At 37.1% G+C, this 20,000-nt stretch overlaps 2 protein-coding genes, 4 non-coding genes and 1 pseudogene across 7 annotated transcripts; 4 read left to right on the top strand and 3 right to left on the bottom strand.

Annotated features, from left to right (window-relative positions):
* Positions 1–2,416: 2,416 nt before the first annotated feature.
* Positions 2,417–4,459, top strand: LOC123191666 (50S ribosomal protein L2, chloroplastic-like). Its single transcript, XM_044604319.1, has 3 exons — positions 2,417–2,451; positions 2,944–3,350; positions 4,014–4,459. The coding sequence occupies exons 1-3, from the start codon at positions 2,417–2,419 to the stop codon at positions 4,442–4,444; spliced, it is 873 nt and encodes a 290-aa protein (XP_044460254.1). The 3' UTR covers positions 4,445–4,459.
* Positions 4,460–5,082: 623 nt separating this feature from the next.
* LOC123188632 (photosystem II protein D1-like) lies at positions 5,083–6,325 on the bottom strand. The gene has a single exon (XM_044600822.1). The coding sequence runs from the start codon at positions 6,166–6,168 to the stop codon at positions 5,398–5,400; it is 771 nt and encodes a 256-aa protein (XP_044456757.1). The 5' UTR covers positions 6,169–6,325; the 3' UTR covers positions 5,083–5,397.
* LOC123188633 (maturase K-like) lies at positions 5,083–7,615 on the bottom strand (annotated as a pseudogene). Its single transcript, XR_006494977.1, has one exon. The product of XR_006494977.1 is annotated as a maturase K-like (transcript).
* A 3,715-nt stretch (positions 7,616–11,330) lies between these two features.
* TRNAQ-UUG (transfer RNA glutamine (anticodon UUG)) lies at positions 11,331–11,402 on the bottom strand. Its single transcript has one exon. It is a non-coding gene; the product is annotated as a tRNA-Gln (tRNA).
* Positions 11,403–14,711: 3,309 nt separating this feature from the next.
* Positions 14,712–14,785, top strand: TRNAP-UGG (transfer RNA proline (anticodon UGG)). Its single transcript has one exon. It is a non-coding gene; the product is annotated as a tRNA-Pro (tRNA).
* A 139-nt stretch (positions 14,786–14,924) lies between these two features.
* On the top strand, positions 14,925–14,998 carry TRNAW-CCA (transfer RNA tryptophan (anticodon CCA)). Its single transcript has one exon. It is a non-coding gene; the product is annotated as a tRNA-Trp (tRNA).
* A 4,888-nt stretch (positions 14,999–19,886) lies between these two features.
* Positions 19,887–19,960, top strand: TRNAR-ACG (transfer RNA arginine (anticodon ACG)). The gene has a single exon. It is a non-coding gene; the product is annotated as a tRNA-Arg (tRNA).
* The last annotated feature ends 40 nt before the right edge of the window (positions 19,961–20,000 follow it).

Below are 20,000 nucleotides of genomic sequence, written 5' to 3'. Positions count from 1 at the left end.
TATAGAATTCTGTGGAAAGCCGTATTCGATGAAAGTCGTATGTACGGCTTGGAGGGAGATCTTTCCTATCTTTCGAGATCCACCCTACAATATGGGGTCAAAAAGCCAAAAAAATAAGTGATTTTAGCCCTTATAAAAAGAAAACGGATTCTTGAACCTCTTTCACGCTCATGTCACGTCGAGGTACTGCAGAAAAAAGAACTGCAAAATCCGATCCAATTTTTCGTAATTGATTAGTCAACATGGTGGTTAACCGTATTATGAAAGACAGAAAAATCATTGGCTTATCAAATTCTCTATCGAGCCGTGAAAAAGATTCAACAAAAGCCAGAAACAAATCCACTATTGGTTTTACATCAAGCAATACGTAGAGTAACTCCCATATAGGAGTAAAAACAAGACGTAATAAAAAAGGATCGACCTGGAAAGTTCCGATTGAAATAGGATCTAAACAAGGAAGAGCACTTGCCATTCGTTGGTTATTAGAAGCATCCCAAAAGCGTCCGGGTCGAAATATGGCTTCCAAATTAAGTTCTGAATTAGTAGATGCTGCCAAAGGGAGTGGGGGTGCCATACACAAAAAGGAAGCGACTCATAGAATGGCAGAGGCAAATAGAGCTCTTGCACATTTTCGTTAATCCATGAACAGAATCTATGTATGTAGACACATGGATCCGTACATCTCGATCGGAAAAGAATCAATAGAAGGAGAATCGGATGATATCTAATATGACATCCGATTTGTCAAAGGGATTGGATTGGTGACTTACCCATTCAGTGACTTTGGCATTGGACGTTCCAAAAACGGGTACTATCGGATCGGGTGAATTAGAGAATAGACAGAGGTCCGTTGGTATTTCAGCCTTTCTTCTCCTTTCAGGGCCTATCCGAAAGAGAATCCAGTACCTCTTGGTCCTGAATATCAGAATAGGACGAACGAACTGGCCTCCGTGGATATCTTTGCTTCGGAACAAAACCCTGCAATCAAATAGATTGTCCCAAGGGCGCCATATTCTAGGAGCCTAAGTTATGCTATTGAAAATTCGTTCCTCTAGCAGTTTCGGTTTGAGCATTCCGTTCCCTTTTTCAAACTCCACTTCTTTTCATATAGCAATCCCTGATCAAAGAGAGAACAATATCCATTTCAAAACATTTCTAACAGATTCCTTAGTTCGGACCGACGAAGTAATGTCACTCGACTATTATCAACCCGACTGCAATCTTTTTCCGTCGGTAAGGATTGCACCAGCGCACCTTCTACTTCTAATAGGCCATGAACTATAGATAGAGAAGAATCATTCTGAGCGAGTACATAAGAAGCGATCCACTTTTTTCATCGGTTCCAGGGGAAGACCAAAGATCTTGCGCGGCAGGTCCGCCAGAAAAACTCAAAAGAGAAAGAAGTCTCATTAATCTCTTCATGCTCGTTCCAAGTTCGAAGTACCTTTTGGCCAAAGAAAAACCCGCTTCCTTACACGATTGCCTCTTTATCTTTATATAGATAGATTCTATGGGGTTATTACTTAGTAAGTCTATTTTGTACAAGAGCCCCTCCTATCTGATAGAAAAGGGTCACATGATCCCGAGCCGATCTTACCTTGGCTCGCAAACCCCAAGTTTGTCTATGAAGAGCTAATCTAATTGTATTTTTTTCTAGAATGGATTTCTTATGTGGAATACTAATGGATAGGGCTTCGTTGCTAAGTGCTACAAGATCTAGTGCACTGGAACTCGTGGTTATGGACCCGAATCCTTTAGTATGGAACATTGTCTTTTCCAAGTAAAAACCCCTAGTATATGAAAGAATGAAAAGGTGCTTTCGTTCTTGTGGAATAAGAAGCCCTCGTACCTTAATGAAAGGAAAATTGTAATTTTTCGTTAGGTATTTGACCAAATAGGATCGTCCAGTTCCTACAGAACCTATCACTAAAATACCCGATAGGGCTAAGCGGAACGAAAAGGGTTTTCCATGAGATGGTAAATGAAAATGATTAGTCCCACACGAGGTTTGGGAATAAGTGATTGTCTAATAATGAGCAAGGAATATACGTCTTTCTGCTAAAGAGGATCTATTAAACTCATAATTCATTAGATCGTTGTTATCAATGCCAACTAGGTATCATAAGTAAATGGATCCCGGTTGTTCAATCCTTCTATAACCAAGGTCATTCTTTGCTAAAGAGAAATGATCACTATGAGTCAGACTCAATAGAATTGGATCCATTCCAAATAGCGAGAATTAGGATTCTTGATCCCTCTCAATCTCTCTTTCAATTCGAGGATCCAGAGAGGTGTTTTCATAGTCATCTCCGAAAATTTGCCATCTCGGAATATTTTTTATTTCATTTTTCTATGATATGTCTTTCTATATGAAAATTGGTTATTTACGATGTACGATGATCCCTGTTAAGCATCCATGGCTGAATGGTTAAAGCGCCCAACTCATAATTGGTAAATTTGCGGGTTCAATTCCTGCTGGATGCACACGAACGGGAACATTCCATAAGTCTATTGGAACTGGCTCTCTATCCATGGAATCTCATCCATCATCCATACATAACGAATTAGTATGGTATATTCATACCATAACATAAGAACAATAAGAACTCGAATTCTTATCGATACTGGAACTCAGAGCATAGGAGGGAAAGTCGATTTATGGATGGAATTAAATACGCAGTATTTACAGAAAAAAATTCTTCATTTATTGGGAAAGAATCAATATACTTTTATTGTTGAATCGGGATTCACGAAGACAGAAATAAAGCATTGGGTCGAACTCTTCTTTGGTGTTAAGGTGGTAGCTGTGAATAGCAATCGACTACCTGGAAAAGGTAGAAGAATAGGACCTATTCTGGGCCATACAATGCATTACAGACGTATGATCATTACCCTTCAACCGGGTTATTCTATTCCACTTCTAGATAGAGAAAAAAACTAAAGGAGAATACTTAATAATACGGCGAAACATTTATACAAAACACCTATCCCGAGCACACGCAAGGGGACCGTAGACAGGCAAGTGAAATCCAATCCACGAAATAATTTGATCCATGGACGGCACCATTGTGGTAAAGGTCGTAATTCCATAGTAATCATTACCGCAAGGCATAGAGGGGGAGGTCATAAGCGCCTATACCGTAAAATAGATTTTCGACGGAATCAAAAAGACATATCTGGTAGAATAGTCACCATAGAATACGACCCTAATCGAAATGCATACATTTGTCTCATACACTATGGGGATGGTGAGAAGAGATATATTTTACATCCCAGAGGGGCTATAATTGGAGATACTATTGTTTCTGGTACAAAAGTTCCTATATCAATGGGAAATGCCCTACCTTTGAGTGTGGTTTGAACTATTGATTTACGTAATTGGAAGTAACCAATTAGGTTTACGATGAAACCTAGAAATCGATCACTGATCCAATTTGACTACCTCTATGGGATAGACCTCAACAGAAAACTGTTGAGTAACGGCAGCAAGTGATTGAGTTCAGTAGTTCCTCATAGAAAATTATTGGCTCTAGAGATATGGTATAATGGAGAAGACAGAATTGTTTGAAGCACGCACAGAACCGGAAGCGCCCCTTGTTTAAAAGAGAGGAGGACGGGTTATTCACATTTAATTTGATGGTCAGAGGCAAATTGAAAGCTAAGCAGTGGTAATTAAGACCCCCGGCGGAAAATTGGGATGGCTCCTACGTTACCCATAATATGTGGAAGTATCGACGTAATTTCATAGAGTCATTCAATCTGAATGCTACATGAAGAACATAAGCCAGATGATGGAACAAAGAGACCTAGGATGTAGAAGATCATAACATGAGTGATTCGGCAGATTTGGATTCCTTTCCTATATATCCACTCATGTGGTACTTCATCATATGATTCATATAAGATCCATTTGTCTAGAGATCGGCATATACATCTAGAAAGTCGTATGCTTTGGAAGAAGCTTGTACAGTTTGGGAAGGGGTTTTTTGAGAGAAAAGAAGAATCTACTTCAACCGATATGCCCTTAGGCACGGCCATGCATAACATAGAAATCACACGTGGAAGGGGTGGGCAATTAGCTAGAGCAGCAGGTGCTGTAGCGAAACTCATTGCAAAAGAGGGTAAATCGGCCACTTTAAGATTACCATCTGGGGAGGTCCGTTTAGTATCCCAAAACTGCTTAGCAACAGTCGGACAAGTGGGTAATGTTGGGGTGAACCAAAAAAGTTTGGGCAGAGCCGGATCTAAGTGTTGGCTAGGTAAACGCCCCGTAGTAAGAGGGGTAGTTATGAACCCTGTGGACCACCCCCATGGGGGCGGTGAAGGGAAAGCTCCCATTGGTAGAAAAAAACCCACAACCCATTGGGGTTATCCTGCGCTTGGAAGAAGAACTAGGAAAAGGAAAAAATATAGCGATAGTTTTATTCTTCGTTGCCGTAAGTAAATACGTAACTAGGAATATGGAAAATTGCATTTTTGGAATTTGCAATAATGCGATGGGCGAACGACGGGAATTGAATCCGCGCATGGTGGATTCACAATCCACTTGGCTACATCCGCCCCTTATCCAGCTAAAGGATTTTTTTCTTTTTTCCATTGATCATTATTCTATTTATTCTGACCTCGGTACTTCGATCGAGATATTGGACATAGAATGCCACTCTTTAAAAAGGAAAAAAGGAGTAATCGGCTGTGACACGAAAAAAAATGAATCCTTTTGTAGCTCATCATTTATTGGCAAAGATAGAAAAGGTCAATATGAAGGAGGAGAAAGAAACAATAGTAACGTGGTCCCGGGCATCTAGCATTCTACCCACAATGGTTGGCCATACAATCGCGATTCATAATGGAAAGGAACATATACCTATTTACATAACAAATCCTATGGTAGGTCGCAAATTGGGGGAATTCGTGCCTACTTGGCATTTCACGAGTTATGAAAATGCAAGAAAGGATACTAAATCTCGTCGTTAACTGAATTCTGAATAGAAAGATTAAGAAGAAAAAAAGATTCAAAATAAAGACAGAAATACCCAATATCTTGTTGATATTGGGTATTTCTGTCGTTTCTTTCTTCAAAAATTCTTATATGTTAGCAGAAAAACCTTATCCATTAATAGATGGAACTTCAACAGCAGCTAAGTCTAGAGGGAAGTTGTGAGCATTACGTTCATGCATTACTTCCATACCAAGGTTAGCACGGTTGATGATATCAGCCCAAGTATTAATAACGCGACCTTGACTATCAACTACAGATTGGTTGAAATTGAAACCATTTAGGTCGAAAGCCATAGTACTAATACCTAAAGCAGTGAACCAGATTCCTACTACAGGCCAAGCAGCCAAGAAGAAATGTAAAGAACGAGAGTTGTTGAAACTAGCATATTGGAAGATTAGTCAGCCAAAATAACCATGAGCAGCCACAATATTATAAGTTTCTTCCTCTTGACCAAATTTGTAACCCTCATTAGCAGATTCATTTTCAGTAGTTTCCCTGATCAAACTAGAGGTTACCAAGGAACCATGCATAGCACTGAATAGGGAACCGCCGAATACACCAGCTACACCTAACATGTGGAATGGATGCATAAGGATGTTGTGCTCTACCTGGAATACAATCATAAAGTTGAAAGTACCAGAGATTCCTAAAGGCATACCATCAGAAAAGCTTCCTTGACCAATAGGGTAAATCAAGAAAACAGCAGTAGCAGCTGCAACAGGAGCTGAATATGCAACAGCAATCCAAGGACGCATACCCAGACGGAAACTAAGTTCCCACTCACGACCCATATAACAAGCTACACCAAGTAAGAAGTGTAGAACAATTAGCTCATAAGGACCACCATTATATAACCACTCATCAACAGATGCAGCTTCCCAAATTGGGTAAAAGTGCAATCCGATCGCCGCAGAAGTAGGGATAATAGCACCAGAGATAATATTGTTTCCATAAAGTAAAGAACCAGAAACAGGCTCACGAATACCATCAATATCTACTGGAGGGGCAGCGATGAAGGCGATAATAAATACAGAAGTTGCGGTCAATAAGGTAGGGATCATCAAAACACCGAACCATCCGATGTAAAGACGATTTTCAGTGCTAGTTATCCAGTTGCAGAAGCGACCCCACAGGCTTGTACTTTCGCGTCTCTCTAAAATTGCAGTCATGGTAAGATCTTGGTTTATTCAAATTGCAAGGACTCCCAAGCACACGTATTAACTAGAATATAGATAATAGAAGGCTTGTTATTTAACAGTATAACATAGACTATATACCAATGTCAACCAAGTCAGCCCAAAGATTAGCTATCCATATAACTAAATTAACCAAACCAATAATTTTGTATTTGTAAATGAAGTGAGTCAAAGTGAAAAACTTTGATGGGTCTTTTCTATATGGGTTGTCCGGGACTCGAACCCGGAACTAGTCGGATGGAGTAGATAATTCTTCCTAGTTACAATAGAGAAAAATCCCTCCCCAAATCGTGCTTGCATTTTTCATTGCACACGACTTTCCCTATGTAGAAATAGCCAATTTCTATTCCAAAGAGGAAGTTCTACTAATTTTTTTAATTAGTAAGTTGATTCACCTACTCTTTATTATAATAAAAAGAACGTTTCAGAATGAAAAATAGAAAAGTTTTTTCTTGATCATTTATCAACCCTTTCCTGTTTCTTAATTTCGTCTAATGATTAATTAAGAGGGTTGACCAGGTCATTGATACGTATAATATCCAAATACCAAATACGCTCAGTGTGTGATCCACAGAAAGAAAAAAGAGTTGTTTTGGTGAACATCAAAGAAAAAACTTGCTCTTCTTCCATAAAAAAATCTTCTAAAAATGCCGAACCCAATCGTTGCATAAAAGTTCGTACTGTGCTTTTATGTTTACGAGCTAAAGTTCTAGCACATGAAAGTCGAAGTATATACTTTAGTCGGTACAAAGTCCGTTTTTTTTGAAGATCCACTATGATAATGAAAAAGATTTCTACATATCCGACCAAATCGATCAAGAATATCCCAATCTGATAAATCTGTCCAAATGGGTTTACTAATAGGATGCCCTGATCCAGTACAAAATTGAGCTTTTGATAAGTATCCTATGAAGAGAGTAGCGGGGACTATGGTATCGAATTTTTTCATTCGAGTATCTATTAGAAATGAATTCTCCGGCATTTGATTCCTTACTAACAAAGAACTTTTTTGTACACTTGAAAGGTACGCCATAAAATCGAAGCAAGAGTTTGCTAATTGGTTTATATGGATTCTTCGCGGCTGAGTCCAAAAACAGAAATAATATTGCCAGAAATTGATAAGGTAGCATTTCCATTTCTTCTTCAAAAAAAGTGCCTTTTGATGCAAGAATTGCCTTTCCTTGATATCGAACATAATGCATAAGAGGATCCATAAAGAACCATAGGGTTTTCCGAGAAAAACCAGGGTACATTATCCCAAAATGTTCCATCTTCCTATAAAAGTGGATTCATTCCAGAAAAGTTCCAGAAGATGCTAATGGTAAGCAAGAAGATTGTTTACGAAGAAACAACAACAAAAAATTCATATTCTGATACATAAGAGTTATATAGGAATTGAAATAGTCTTTTATTTTCTTTTTGAAAAAAATGGATTTCATTGAAGTAATAAAACTATTCCAATTCGAAGAATAGTTGAGAAAGAATCGCAATAAATGCAAAGATGGAACATCTTGGATACGGTATTTAAGGAGTTGAACCAGGATTTCCAAATGGATAGGATAGGGTATTTCTATATGTGATAGATAATCCAAATGCAAAAATTTGTCTTCTAAAAAGGGAAATATTGAATGAATAGAGCGTAAATTCTGAAACTTTGGTATTTCTTTTTCTTTCGGACAAAAAAATTCCCGTAGCGAGAATGGGATTTCCACAACGATCGCAAACCCTTCAGATAGATTCTGAGAATAAAACTCAGAATAAAAATAATTTTTGTAATCCAATAATCGATCTTGGTTAGGATGATTAACCAAGTTATCTAAAAAATTCTGCTGATACATTCAAATAATTAAACGTTTCACAAGTAGTGAACTAAATTTCTTGTTATTACAACTAACAACTATTTCCATAGGTTCAGAACCATTTAATCCATAATGGTGGGCAAATGCATAAATATATTCCTGAAAGAGAAGTGGGTAGACAAAGTATTGTTGATGAGATTTATGTTTTTCTGAATACCCTTCGAATTTTTCCATTTGTATTTCTACTTGAATCAGAGAGAAGAAGCATTTCTCGGTTTATCGAATGATGATACATAGTGCAATATGGTCAGAACAGGGTGTTGCATTTTTAATACAAACCCTGGAAAGAAAGGGAGTCTAATCCACAGATCTTTTTCTGCTCCTTTTCTACCCAATTAGTTTATGTTTGTTCTAATAAAAAAAAGAACAGAACAAGTTTTTTATTTTTGCAGGCCAATCGCTCTTTTGACTTTGGAATACAGCCTCTTTATCAATATACTGCTTCTTTTACACATTCAATCCATAACATCCCTTATTCAATCCATAATCAAGAATAATTAGGATTTCTAAAAAAAGAAAAAAATAAAGGGTCCACTCATAGGAAAACCCAACCTTTCCCCGCATCCGGCACTAATCTATTTTTAACGTCTAATTAGAGCGGGGAATCATTCCAATTAGGAAGTTCAGCTCGTTGCTTTTTATTTTACCAGAATTGGAGCCAGGCTCTATCCATTTATTCATTAGACCCAGAAAATCATAATTTTGGATTCCATTCAAAAAAGATTGATTTTATTACGACGTGCTATTTTTTCCATTCATTACCTTTGAGGATCAGTCATGGTCTTCTAGACTCTACCAAGAGTCTGGACGAATTTGTGTTTCATCCAAATGTGTAAAAGATCATAGTCTCACTTAAAAGCCGAGTACTCTACCATTGAGTTAGCAACCCAGATAAAAAAAGGATCTTAGATACGATCGAAATCCAAAAATCAATGGAATTACACCGCGCGCTTCTGTCAAAACATTGAACTAGCAAGACATCAAAAGATTTTTTTTATCGACCATGAAAAACACTCAAATGCCAAAACGAACAAGTCCGGTGAAAATTCACTAAAGTAAAGTTAAAAAAAGAGCGACCCTAATCACGATGGCCAAATTCTCCTTATTTTTAGCGATGTTTATTAACAAAAAATATATATTATAAAAAATATATATTATATTGTATGAGAATACATGCAAGAGGAACACCCTTATCATTTGAGCGAAGTGTAGGCGGAAAAATTGAATATGGAGTGAGGATAAAGAGACCCATCTATCTACAAATTCTATTTGTTCAATAGACCTTTGTCAATGGAAATACAGTGGTAAGAAAACAAATTAGATAGAAAAAGTAAATAAAATAGGGGCTTATGTTGGATTGGCACGATATAATATAAATCCAAATAGGATTAAAAAAGAGGTAAATTGTGTCTAAATAATTAGACAACTAGGAATACTAATAATCTTCTCCTATCCTACTTTTTGATTCATTTAGTTCTTCAATGAACTCAAAGTTCTTTATTTTTCTTTAAAGAATTCTGCCTTCCTTAAAATATCATAAACAGTTCTTGTTGGTTGAGCACCCTTTTCAAGGAAATAGAGAATAGCTGGAACATTTAAACAAGTTTGATTCTTTATCGGATCATAAAAACCTACTTTTTGAAGATCTCTTCCTTCTCTTCGAGATCGAACATCAATTGCAACGATTCGATAGACAGCTTATTGGGATAGATGTAGATAAACAACGCCCCCCTAGAAACGTATAGGAGGTTTTCTCCTCATACGGCTCGAGAAAATGATTGGAATTTCTATTGATAATAATAGAAATTAGACTATGACGTGCATTAATTTCCTTACAGAAAAAACAAATTTCATTTATACTCATGACTCAAGTGGGCTAATTTTACCTGACAAACTTCGAAGGCAAAATCCTTCCAAAATTTTCAAGTCGTCTTTAAACTCTTTTCTTTGTCTCATTTCGAACGAATTGACTTTTATTCCTTATTCTGATCCAACTCTGTTGTTGAGACAATTGAAAACTATGTTTACTTGTTCTGGAATCCTTTATCTTTGATTTGTGAAATCCTTGGGTTTAGACATTACTTCGGGAATTCCTATTTTTTTTCTTTCAAAAGAGTAGCAACATACCCTTTTTTTCTTATTTCCTTCGATAAAGCATTTATCTCTTCTATAGAAATCTAATAAGAGGGATTGATTCTGATATAGTTTTATTGGACTTTCTTCTTATTTTAACCTTTCGATTTATTTCTATATTAAGGATAGACTGACAAAGTTGGCCTATTCTATTAGTTTTCACTAACCCTAGATTCTTTCCCTTGATAAAAAAATTCTGTCCTCTCGAGCTCCATCGTGTACTATGTTACTTAAACCCAGCGCAAATTTGGTTCTGAACGAATAGAACAGGCTATGTCGAGCCAAGAGCATTTTCATTACTATGGAAAATGATGGATAGAAAAATCCACAATCGATCATGTCCTTCAAGTCGCACGTTGCTTTCTACCACATCGTTTTAAACGAAGTTTTACCATAACAAACATTCCTCTTTTCATTGCAAAGTGGTATAGAGAATTGATCCAATATGGATGGAATCATGAATAGTCATTGGTTTAGTTTTTTTATACTAATTAAAACTTGCTATCTATGGAGCAATATGGATAAAAGAAAGTAAGTATTTATCCGGGAAGCCTCCGCCAAGATCCAATTTATTTAAACCCATATTAAAATTCTATCATATGAATGAAACATAGTTTGAAAAAGACGACTAAACAAGTTTTCTTAAAACTTATTTATTCTTAAATTTCCACCCTCAACGGATGGCTCGAGATGATCAATCTTGAAGTGAGAAAAGAAGGATTGACTCTTCCTCAATAAATAAACTATCAACCTCCAAAAAAGTTTAATTAATTTAATTACTAGAATTAGAATTCTAGTAGTAATATATTTTTTCAGTACCAAAAACAATTAACTATAATAACTAAATAAACTATTCCAATGAAAAGATTGAAAGTTTTTGGTAGTTATAGAATTCTCGTACTTCTTCAACTCGAATACCAAAAGGAAGAAAAAAATATGACTAAGTGATTTTATAGAAGAGGCATATCCTGAATGTGCTTGATAGATCACATTTTTTCATGAAAATGAAGATAGTCAATTTGACTGGACTTAAGACTTTATTATGTTTTCTGAGAAAGAATAAGATATCATTATTCTCTTTAATAAACTTTTGTCTCGTATGGAATACTATATGATTTCACCGTTTGTTTCATCAGAAACAATCTGGGACGGAAGGATTCGAACCTTCGAGTAACGGGACCAAAACCCGCTGCCTTACCACTTGGCCACGCCCCATTTCGGGTTTTATGCGACACTAATAAACACTAGTATGTTTATTTGTTATTCGTCAATACCATTTCAATTAAATAAAAAGGAGGGATATTCTCTTGCTAGTATTCTACACATGCGGATAATATAGAATCAAAAAAATGCATTGATCATTACATGGAATTCTATTAAGATATTATATGAAAGTCGAATTTATTCCACTCTCATTTGAGAGTGCGAATACAAGGAGGTATTTTGTGTTTGGGAAAGTCTGAAGAAAAAAGATTTTGAATCTGCCTTTTCCTTCTTTCCCTTAAAAAAATAACTCAAGAAAAATCCAATTATTTACTCTACAAGAATGAAATGCTTGTTATGCCTAATATACTTAGTTTAACCTGTATCTGTTTTAATTCTGTTCTTTATCCTACTATTTTTTCTTTGCCAAATTACCCGAAGCTTATGCTATTTTCAATCCAATCGTGGATATTATGCCTGTTATACCTCTATTCTTTTTTCTATTAGCCTTTGTTTGGCAAGTTGCTGTAAGTTTTCAAAGAAATCTTTAGTACTCTATATGCCAAATTGAATGATGTGTTCATTCCAAAAAAAATTAAAATGGGTAAAAGCCGAGAAGTTTTATATTTTTATATTATGAATCTTCGATTCTAAAATTTAAATTCTTCTACATTGAATGGGTAGCTACAACAATAAATTTGGATCAGCCTTTCTACTCCCCTGCACCTAGGTTGAGCAGGTACCTAAAGGTACCTACACAATACCTAACCACCTAACCCTATTTTTGCTATTGATAAGAGTGCTTATTATAAAAGAATTCTTGCAACTTTTTTCAAGAATTCTTTTTTGCATTTTTAGGTATAAAAAATCATCCTAGTGGATCCGTGTGGTAAGGAAAAACTGGTAATCTATTCCTTAAAAAAATCTTGGAGATTATGTAATGCTTACTCTCAAACTTTTTGTTTATACAGTAGTGATATTCTTTACTTCGATCGAAATATTGGACATAGAATGCCACTCTTTAAAAAGGTAAAAAGTAGTAATCAGCTGTGACACGAAAAAAACGAATCCTTTTGTAGCTCATCATTTATTGGCAAAGATAGAAAAGGTCAATATGAAGGAGGAGAAAGAAACAATAGTAACGTGGTCCCGGGCATCTAGCATTCTACCCACAATGGTTGGCCATACAATCACGATTCATAATGGAAAGGAACATATACCTATTTACATAACAAATCCTATGGTAGGTCGCAAATTGGGGGAATTCGTGCCTACTCGGCATTTCACGAGTTATGAAAATGCAAGAAAGGATACTAAATCTCGTCGTTAACTGAATTCTGAATAGAAAGATTAAGAAGAAAAAAGATTCAAAATAAAGTAAAGGTAGGCGGGGAATAACCTTATTCATGACAAGTTTCAAACTAGTAAAGTATATCCCTAGGATAAAGAAGAAGAAAAGTGGGCTAAGGAAACTCGCAAGGAAAGTTCCAACCGATCGTCTACTTAAGTTTGAGAGAGTTTTCAAAGCACAAAAACGTATCCCTATGTCTGTTTTCAAAGCACAAAGAGTTCTTGACGAGATTCGCTGGCGTTACTACAAGGAAACTGTTATGATACTGAACCTCATGCCCTATCGAGCATCTTATCCCATCTTAAAATTGGTTTATTCGGCAGCCACAAATGCTACTCATTATAGGGATTTTGACAAAGCGAATTTATTTATTACTAAAGCCGAAGTCAGTAGGAGTACTATTATGAAGAAATTCAGACGCGAGCTTGAGGACGTTGTTTCCCCATAAAAAAAGCATGTGTCATATAACAATTGTACTAAATATAGTAAAGAAATCTAAATAACCTTTAGATCCATCTAAGATTTCGATTCCCAGTAAAAAAAATATAGAATAGAAAAATATGGGACAAAAAATAAATCCACTCGGTTTTAGACTTGGTACAACCCAAAAACACCATTCCTTTTGGTTCGCACAACCAAAAAATTATTCTGAAGGTCTACAGGAAGATAAAAAAATAAGGGATTGTATCAAGAACTATATACAAAAGAATAGAAAAAAGGGCTCGAATAGAAAAATAGAATCAGAATCAAGTTCCGAAGTAATTACACATAATAGAAAAATGGACTCAGGTTCAAGTTCCGAAGTAATTACACATGTAGAAATCCAAAAAGAAATCGATACGATCCATGTCATAATCCATATTGGATTCCCAAATTTATTAAAGAAAAAAGGAGCAATCGAAGAATTAGAGAAAGATCTACAAAAGGAAATTAACTCTGTAAACCAGAGATTTAATATTTCTATCGAAAAAGTTAAAGAACCTTATAGACAGCCTAACATTCTTGCAGAATATATAGCTTTCCAATTAAAAAATTGAGTTTCATTCTGAAAGGCAATGAAAAAAGGCATTGAATTAACTAAAAAAGCAGATATAAGGGGAGTAAAAGTAAAAATTGTGGGTCGTCTCGAAGGAAAAGAAATTGCACGCGCCGAATCTATTAAAAAGGGTCGACTTCCCCTCCAAACAATTCGCGCTAAAATCGATTATTGCTGCTATCCAATTCGGACTATCTATGGAGTATTAGGTGTAAAAATTTGGATATTCGTAGACGAAGAATAAGTAATCTTGTCTTCGGATTCTGTCCATTGATAGAATAAAAAATGACAAGAGACTTTTTTCCTGAAATCCCTGCAAAAGAAGAAATTATACCTCTTTCTATAAGATTTAATGAAACTTTTCTTTCTTTTTCCTTCCGATACTAAAAAAAGATTGAAAAGGATCAAATTTTGTCATATCACGAAGAAATCTATCCCTCCCATAGCAATAACTAGAATTAAAAAAAGGGAATGACAAAGCATCTGGGAATAAACGATTAATTTCTATCAATAAACCCGCTAAAGCACCAAACCATAGAGTACTTAGCACGGGTGCTACAGAGAGATATGTTTTTATATCCCGCATTGAAAATCCTCCTTCCTTGTTGGAATACATATATGATCATAAACTCTTGCCCAAGATTGTTATGCTATATATAAAATGAACCATATCGACGAAATTTTCCTATCCCTAAAAAAGAAAAAGATGACCCCTTCTTCCTATATATTACCAAGGAAAAGTAATCCTTCTTTTATAGGCGAAATTATATTGGATTTTATATGTATATAATTCCTTAATTATATGAGACCAAAAAGAAGAAATGGCACGAGGGTTCTATATATAGATAGAGAAAGAAAGAAGAAGAAAATTATGATGTGGAAAAGAAGACAGGAATTGTGTACAATGGCATTGTACAACAATTTAATTTGGAAAAGGGATGTAGCGCAGCTTGGTAGCGCGTTTGTTTTGGGTACAAAATGTCACAGGTTCAAATCCTGTCATCCCTACCTATTACTTCTTTCTTCTTTATAGGCAGTAGCAACGAGATCAATTAAAGTAAAGTGGGTATAACTTGAATTTGTGGAGACTATACATACGTGAGATACATTAGGAATAGAAAAAGATTTTCTTTTTGAATGAATGAAAGCGCTCTTAGTTCAATTCGGTAGAACGCGGGTCTCCAAAACCCGATGTCGTAGGTTCAAATCCTATAGAGCGTGATTCCATCTATTTTATGTCGAAGCAGAGTAAAATAACTTAACAAAATTGAATTGTAACTCCAATTTCAGTTTGACCTCCTCTCTGGTCTGGAGGAGGTCAATCAAAAAAAATGACTCAATCAAAGATCCAACTGATCCCCACGCCTGTATTGCAAATACGCAGTCACGAATAATCCCGCTAAAGTAATAGGAATTAGGCCTAAGACGATTCCAAATAGAAAAACTTCAATCATTTCGATTTGTTCGAGGGGATAAAAAAGAGGTACGATCTATCCCTAAATAGTACTCTAAATTATCCACGAATCTCAATGACCAAGAAAAGAATTCCTAATTAGTCTGGAAAAGAGTCGTAGAATGCTAGGAATCCCAAAGAAAGATTTTTCTTTTCTGAATTATAATTATTCAGTCAATTCAAATAAGGCGTATCTTGTTCAAGCCAATAAATAGAGCTTGGGTTATAGTTAAAGCAGCCAGTAGAAAACCAAAATAACTAGTTAAAGTAAGCATGAAAGAGTTAAATTCCATTTATTTTTTTACTACACTACATATGTTGGTAAAGCATTTACCTAAGTTATGGAAATTCATAATTCATCAGTTATTTTAGATAATACTAAAAAACAAGATAGAGTAAGATACAGAAGTGTAAAAGAAAGTGGATTCATGAGATGATACATGAGTCCCTAATTCCGAATCAAGAGATTTGTTGTGGAATTTGTCAATTGAGTAAAGTAATAATATTAAGAACTAGATCATCTAACCCCACTGAATGAAAAAATGAAATTCAATTTTCAGGGAAATTTTTGAATAAGAGATAAATAAACAATTGAATTTGAAAAAAAAACTTCTTTCTATTTTGGATAATTTCTTTTTCAATAGGACCCTCTTTTTGGAGTGAACGATCGAATATTCCCCTATTCCTTCTTATTTTAACTGATTGTATTCCATATGGAATAAGAGGAGAACAAAAGCATTCCATGACCTGCCAAGGGGCTATTAAAAAAAAGAAAGCTCTTCCTTGAATTTACTTTATTTTTATTCCTTTTTCGAACTCCAACCAAAGTAGATTCGAAGACGAGTCACTTCAATTATCCTTTTAAGTTCTATTCTATCTTCTGTCTTTCCCTATTTCATCTCGTAAAGTTCTGTGCTCGCAGTTTGGTCAAGAAAGTTAGACCTAATCCAACAAACAATACAAGGATGAATTACGAATTATGAAAGGATAGATTTCACATATACTTGTCCTTGTATTGTGTCAGTATGAGAATATCCTTCCTAAATTATTTATCCAAACCTATTGATCATTAACTTAGATTTTCCCAAGATTTTGGCTGCTATTCCGAATTACTCTATTATGCTGAAGCTACTGAAAAGTAAGTAGAACCTACAAAAATGGGGTTTTCTATTGATGCCTTGAATAACATATAGCTTACCTATAGACAAAAAAAAAGTAATTATGTTTCGGAACCAGGCAAAACCAGATTGCTGTGCCATAGGAAGGATAGCTATACTAATTCGGTATACTCAAAATACGCCTTTGGTACAAAATTGACAATCTCACAAGGATGAAATATCAGTAATTTTCTATTTACTGGTCGATCCCGTCTTTTACGGAATCAATTCCTTTATTGAATGTACAAAAATTTTGGGAGTTCAGCATGTCTGGAAGCACGGGAGAACGTTCTTTTGCTGATATTATTACCAGTATTCGATACTGGGTTATTCATAGCATTACTATACCTTCCCTATTCATTGCGGTTTGTTATTTTTCAGTACATGTTTAGCTTATGACGTGTTTGGAAGTCCTAGGCCAAACGAGTATTTCACGGAAAGCCGACAAGGAATTCCATTAATAACCGACCGTTTTGATTCTTTAGAACAACTCGATGAATTTAGTAGATCCTTTTAGGAGGCCCTCAATGACCATAGATCGAACCTATCCTATTTTTACAGTGCGATGGCTGGCTATTCACGGACTAGCTGTACCTACTGTTTTTTTCTTGGGATCAATATTAGCAATGCAGTTCATCCAACGATAAAACAAATTGCAACTATAGAACTATGACACAATCAAACCCGAATGAACAAAATGTTGAATTGAATCATACCAGTCTATAATGGGGTTTATTACTCATTTTGTACTTACTGTTTTATTTTCCAATTACTTCTTTAATTGAGAGAAAGAAAGAGACTAATAAGAATTCTCTTATCCCATTTGGAAGGATACCATCCTTATAACTACCCATGACTGTTTTTGTCTCTAGCATGACCAATTGATAAAATATGGAGGAAAGTAGGGGAAATGGCCGATACTACTAGAAGAATTCCTCTTTGGCTGATAGGTACTGTAGCCGGTATTGCTGTGATTGGTTTAGTAGGTGTTTTCTCTTATGGTTCATGTTCTGGATTGGGTTCATCTCTATAGTAATCGGAGGGACCAGATTGTAAACATGAAAAAGTAGGAGCTTAGCGGGTCCTTACCCCCCTTTATCTGATTAGAGCGGAAAGGACCCGCGGAATTTTTACTCTTATAATGCGAATTGAATCTATTCGATTCACTCTTATGAAGCAACAAGAAAAAGAGATCACTCGAGGATCCAATATCTTATTCCACGAAGGAAGTATCCTGAAAATCCTTGATTTAGTTTCGAGTAATAAACTAATAAAATCTTAATCAAAACTATTCAACTAGCCTAAAAATAAAAAAACCTTCAATGGAAGAGTATACTTTTTTTTGCTAAATTTCTGTAAATTTGAAGTTGAACTTAATTAAACAAGCCATGCAATTTGCTCACAATCACAAGAAATTTTTCCCCCGCCATATTTTCTTCCCCTCTATTTGTCCACTACCTCGGCTAAACCTAAGCAAAATAAAAAGAGGTCCAAGAGACAGACCCGAATAAAGAAGAAATAGTAATCTTTGACGAATTAGGAAGAAAAAGGATTCTTATTTTGATACAAGAAGAATCGGCACAAGAAAAAGGCTTTTTCTTGTGCCGAATAGACGATTAAGAAGACCTGCAATCCCTCCGAAAAAGAAGAAACTTCAGGAGAAGGGATGCCCCCTCACAAAAGGGGGCCGCAGTGACCAGGCCCGGGCGACTGTTTACCAAAAACACAGGTCTCCGCAAAGTCGTAAGACCATGTATGGGGGCTGAGCCTGCCCAGTGCTGGAAGGTCAAGGAAGTTGGTGAACTGATGATAGGGAAGCCGGCGACCGAAGCCCCGGTGAACGGCGGCCATAACTATAACGGTCCTAAGGTAGCGAAATTCCTTGTTGGGTAAGTTCCGACCCGCACGAAAGGCATAAAGATCTGGGCACTGTCTCGGAGAGAGGCTCGGTGAAATAGACATGTCTGTGAAGATGCGGACTACCTGCACCTGGACAGAAAGACCCTATGAAGCTTTACTGTACCCTGGGATTGGCTTTGGGCCTTTCCTGCGCAGCTTAGGTGGAAGGAGAAGAAGGCCCCCTTCCGGGGGGGCCCGAGCCATCAGTGACATACCACTCTGGAAGAGCTCGGATTCTAACCTTGTGTCAGACCCGCGGGCCAAGGGACAGTCTCGAGTAGACAGTTTCTATGGGGCGTAGGCCTCCCAAAAGGTAACAGAGGCGTGCAAAGGTTTCCTCGGGCCAGACAGACATTGGTCCTTGAGTGCAAAGGCAGAAGGGAGCTTGACTGCAAGACTCACCCGTCGAGCAGAGACGAAAGTCGGCCTTAGTGATCCGACGGTGCCGAGTGGAAGGGCCGTCGCTCAACGGATAAAGTTACTCTAGGGATAATAGGCTGATCTTCCCCAAGAGTCCACATCGACGGGAAGGTTTGGCACCTCGATGTCGGCTCTTCGCCACCTGGAGCTGTAGGTGGTTCCAAGGGTTGGGCTGTTCGCCCATTAATGCGGTACGTGAGCTGGGTTCAGAACGTCGTGAGATAGTTCGGTCCATATTTGGTGTGGGTGTTAGAGCATTGAGAGGACCTTTCCCTAGTACGAGAGGACCAGGAAGGACGCACCTCTGGTGTACCAGTTATCGTGCCTACGGTAAACGCTGGGTAGCCAAGTGCGGAGAGGATAACTGCTGAAATCATATAAGTACTAAGCCCACCCCAAGATGAGTGCTCTCTCCTCCGACTTCCCTAGATCCTCCGGTATCATAGCCGAGACAGCGACGGGTTCTCCACCCATACGTGGATGGAGCGACAGAAGTATGGAAATAAGATAAGGTAGCGGCGAGACGAGCCGTTTAAATAGGTGTCAAGTGGAAGTGCAGTGATGTATGCAGCTGAGGCATCCTAACGAACGAATGATTTGAACCTTGTTCCTACACGGCCTGATCAAATCGACCAGGCACTTGCCATCTATCTTCATTGTTCAACTCTTTGATGAAAAGATGAAAAAACCAAAAAAAAAGCTCTGCCCTTCCATCTCTTGGATAGATAGAGAGGGAGGGCAGAGGCCTTTGGTGTCCCTTTCAGTCAAGAATTGGGGCTTCACAATTACTAGCCAATATTTATCTCATGCCTTTCCTCGTTCATGGTTCGATATTCTGGTGTCCTAGGCATAGAGGAACCACACCAATCCATCCCGGATTTTGTGGTTAAACTCTACTGCGGTGACGATAGTGTAGGGGAGGTCCTGCGGCAAAATAGCTCGATGCCAGAATGATAAAAATCTTAACACCTCTTATTTGACTTTTTCACTATTTTGAAATAAGAAAAAGATCCAAATCTAAAATGCAAAGGTCGTCTTATTCAAAACCTCAATCATCACATCCCCTCTCTCCCACTTCACACCTCGGAATGCACTGTTCTTATAGAGAGAAAGGCGCTTTCCCATCTTCTTAACCTGAAATGAAGGGGTACCCCCGGGAAGAGATCCAGTGGAGACAGCTGGGCCTGTAGCTCAGAGGATTAGAGCACGTGGCTACGAACCACGGTGTCGGGGGTTCGAATCCCTCCTCGCCCACAGCCTTCCAAAGGGGGAAGGGCCTTTACTTTCCCCCTGA

Source organism: Triticum aestivum, chromosome 2A, assembly GCF_018294505.1.
Source record: "Triticum aestivum cultivar Chinese Spring chromosome 2A, IWGSC CS RefSeq v2.1, whole genome shotgun sequence".
Lineage (NCBI taxonomy): Eukaryota > Viridiplantae > Streptophyta > Magnoliopsida > Poales > Poaceae > Triticum > Triticum aestivum.
Note: the sequence above shows the minus strand (reverse complement) of the source record. Positions and strands in the feature narration are given on the sequence as shown.

Excerpts from the sequence above, each read along its gene's own strand:
- LOC123191666 (XM_044604319.1), top strand. The coding sequence starts at position 2,417 with ATGGCTGAATGGTTAAAGCGCCCAACTCATAATTG. Across the intron at positions 2,452-2,943 it reads AAGCGCCCAACTCATAATTG|GAGAATACTTAATAATACGG; the intron begins GTAAATTTGCGG and ends AAAAAACTAAAG. Across the intron at positions 3,351-4,013 it reads GGGAAATGCCCTACCTTTGA|CCGATATGCCCTTAGGCACG; the intron begins GTGTGGTTTGAA and ends AATCTACTTCAA.
- LOC123188632 (XM_044600822.1), bottom strand. The coding sequence starts at position 6,168 with ATGACTGCAATTTTAGAGAGACGCGAAAGTACAAGCCTGTGGGGTCGC.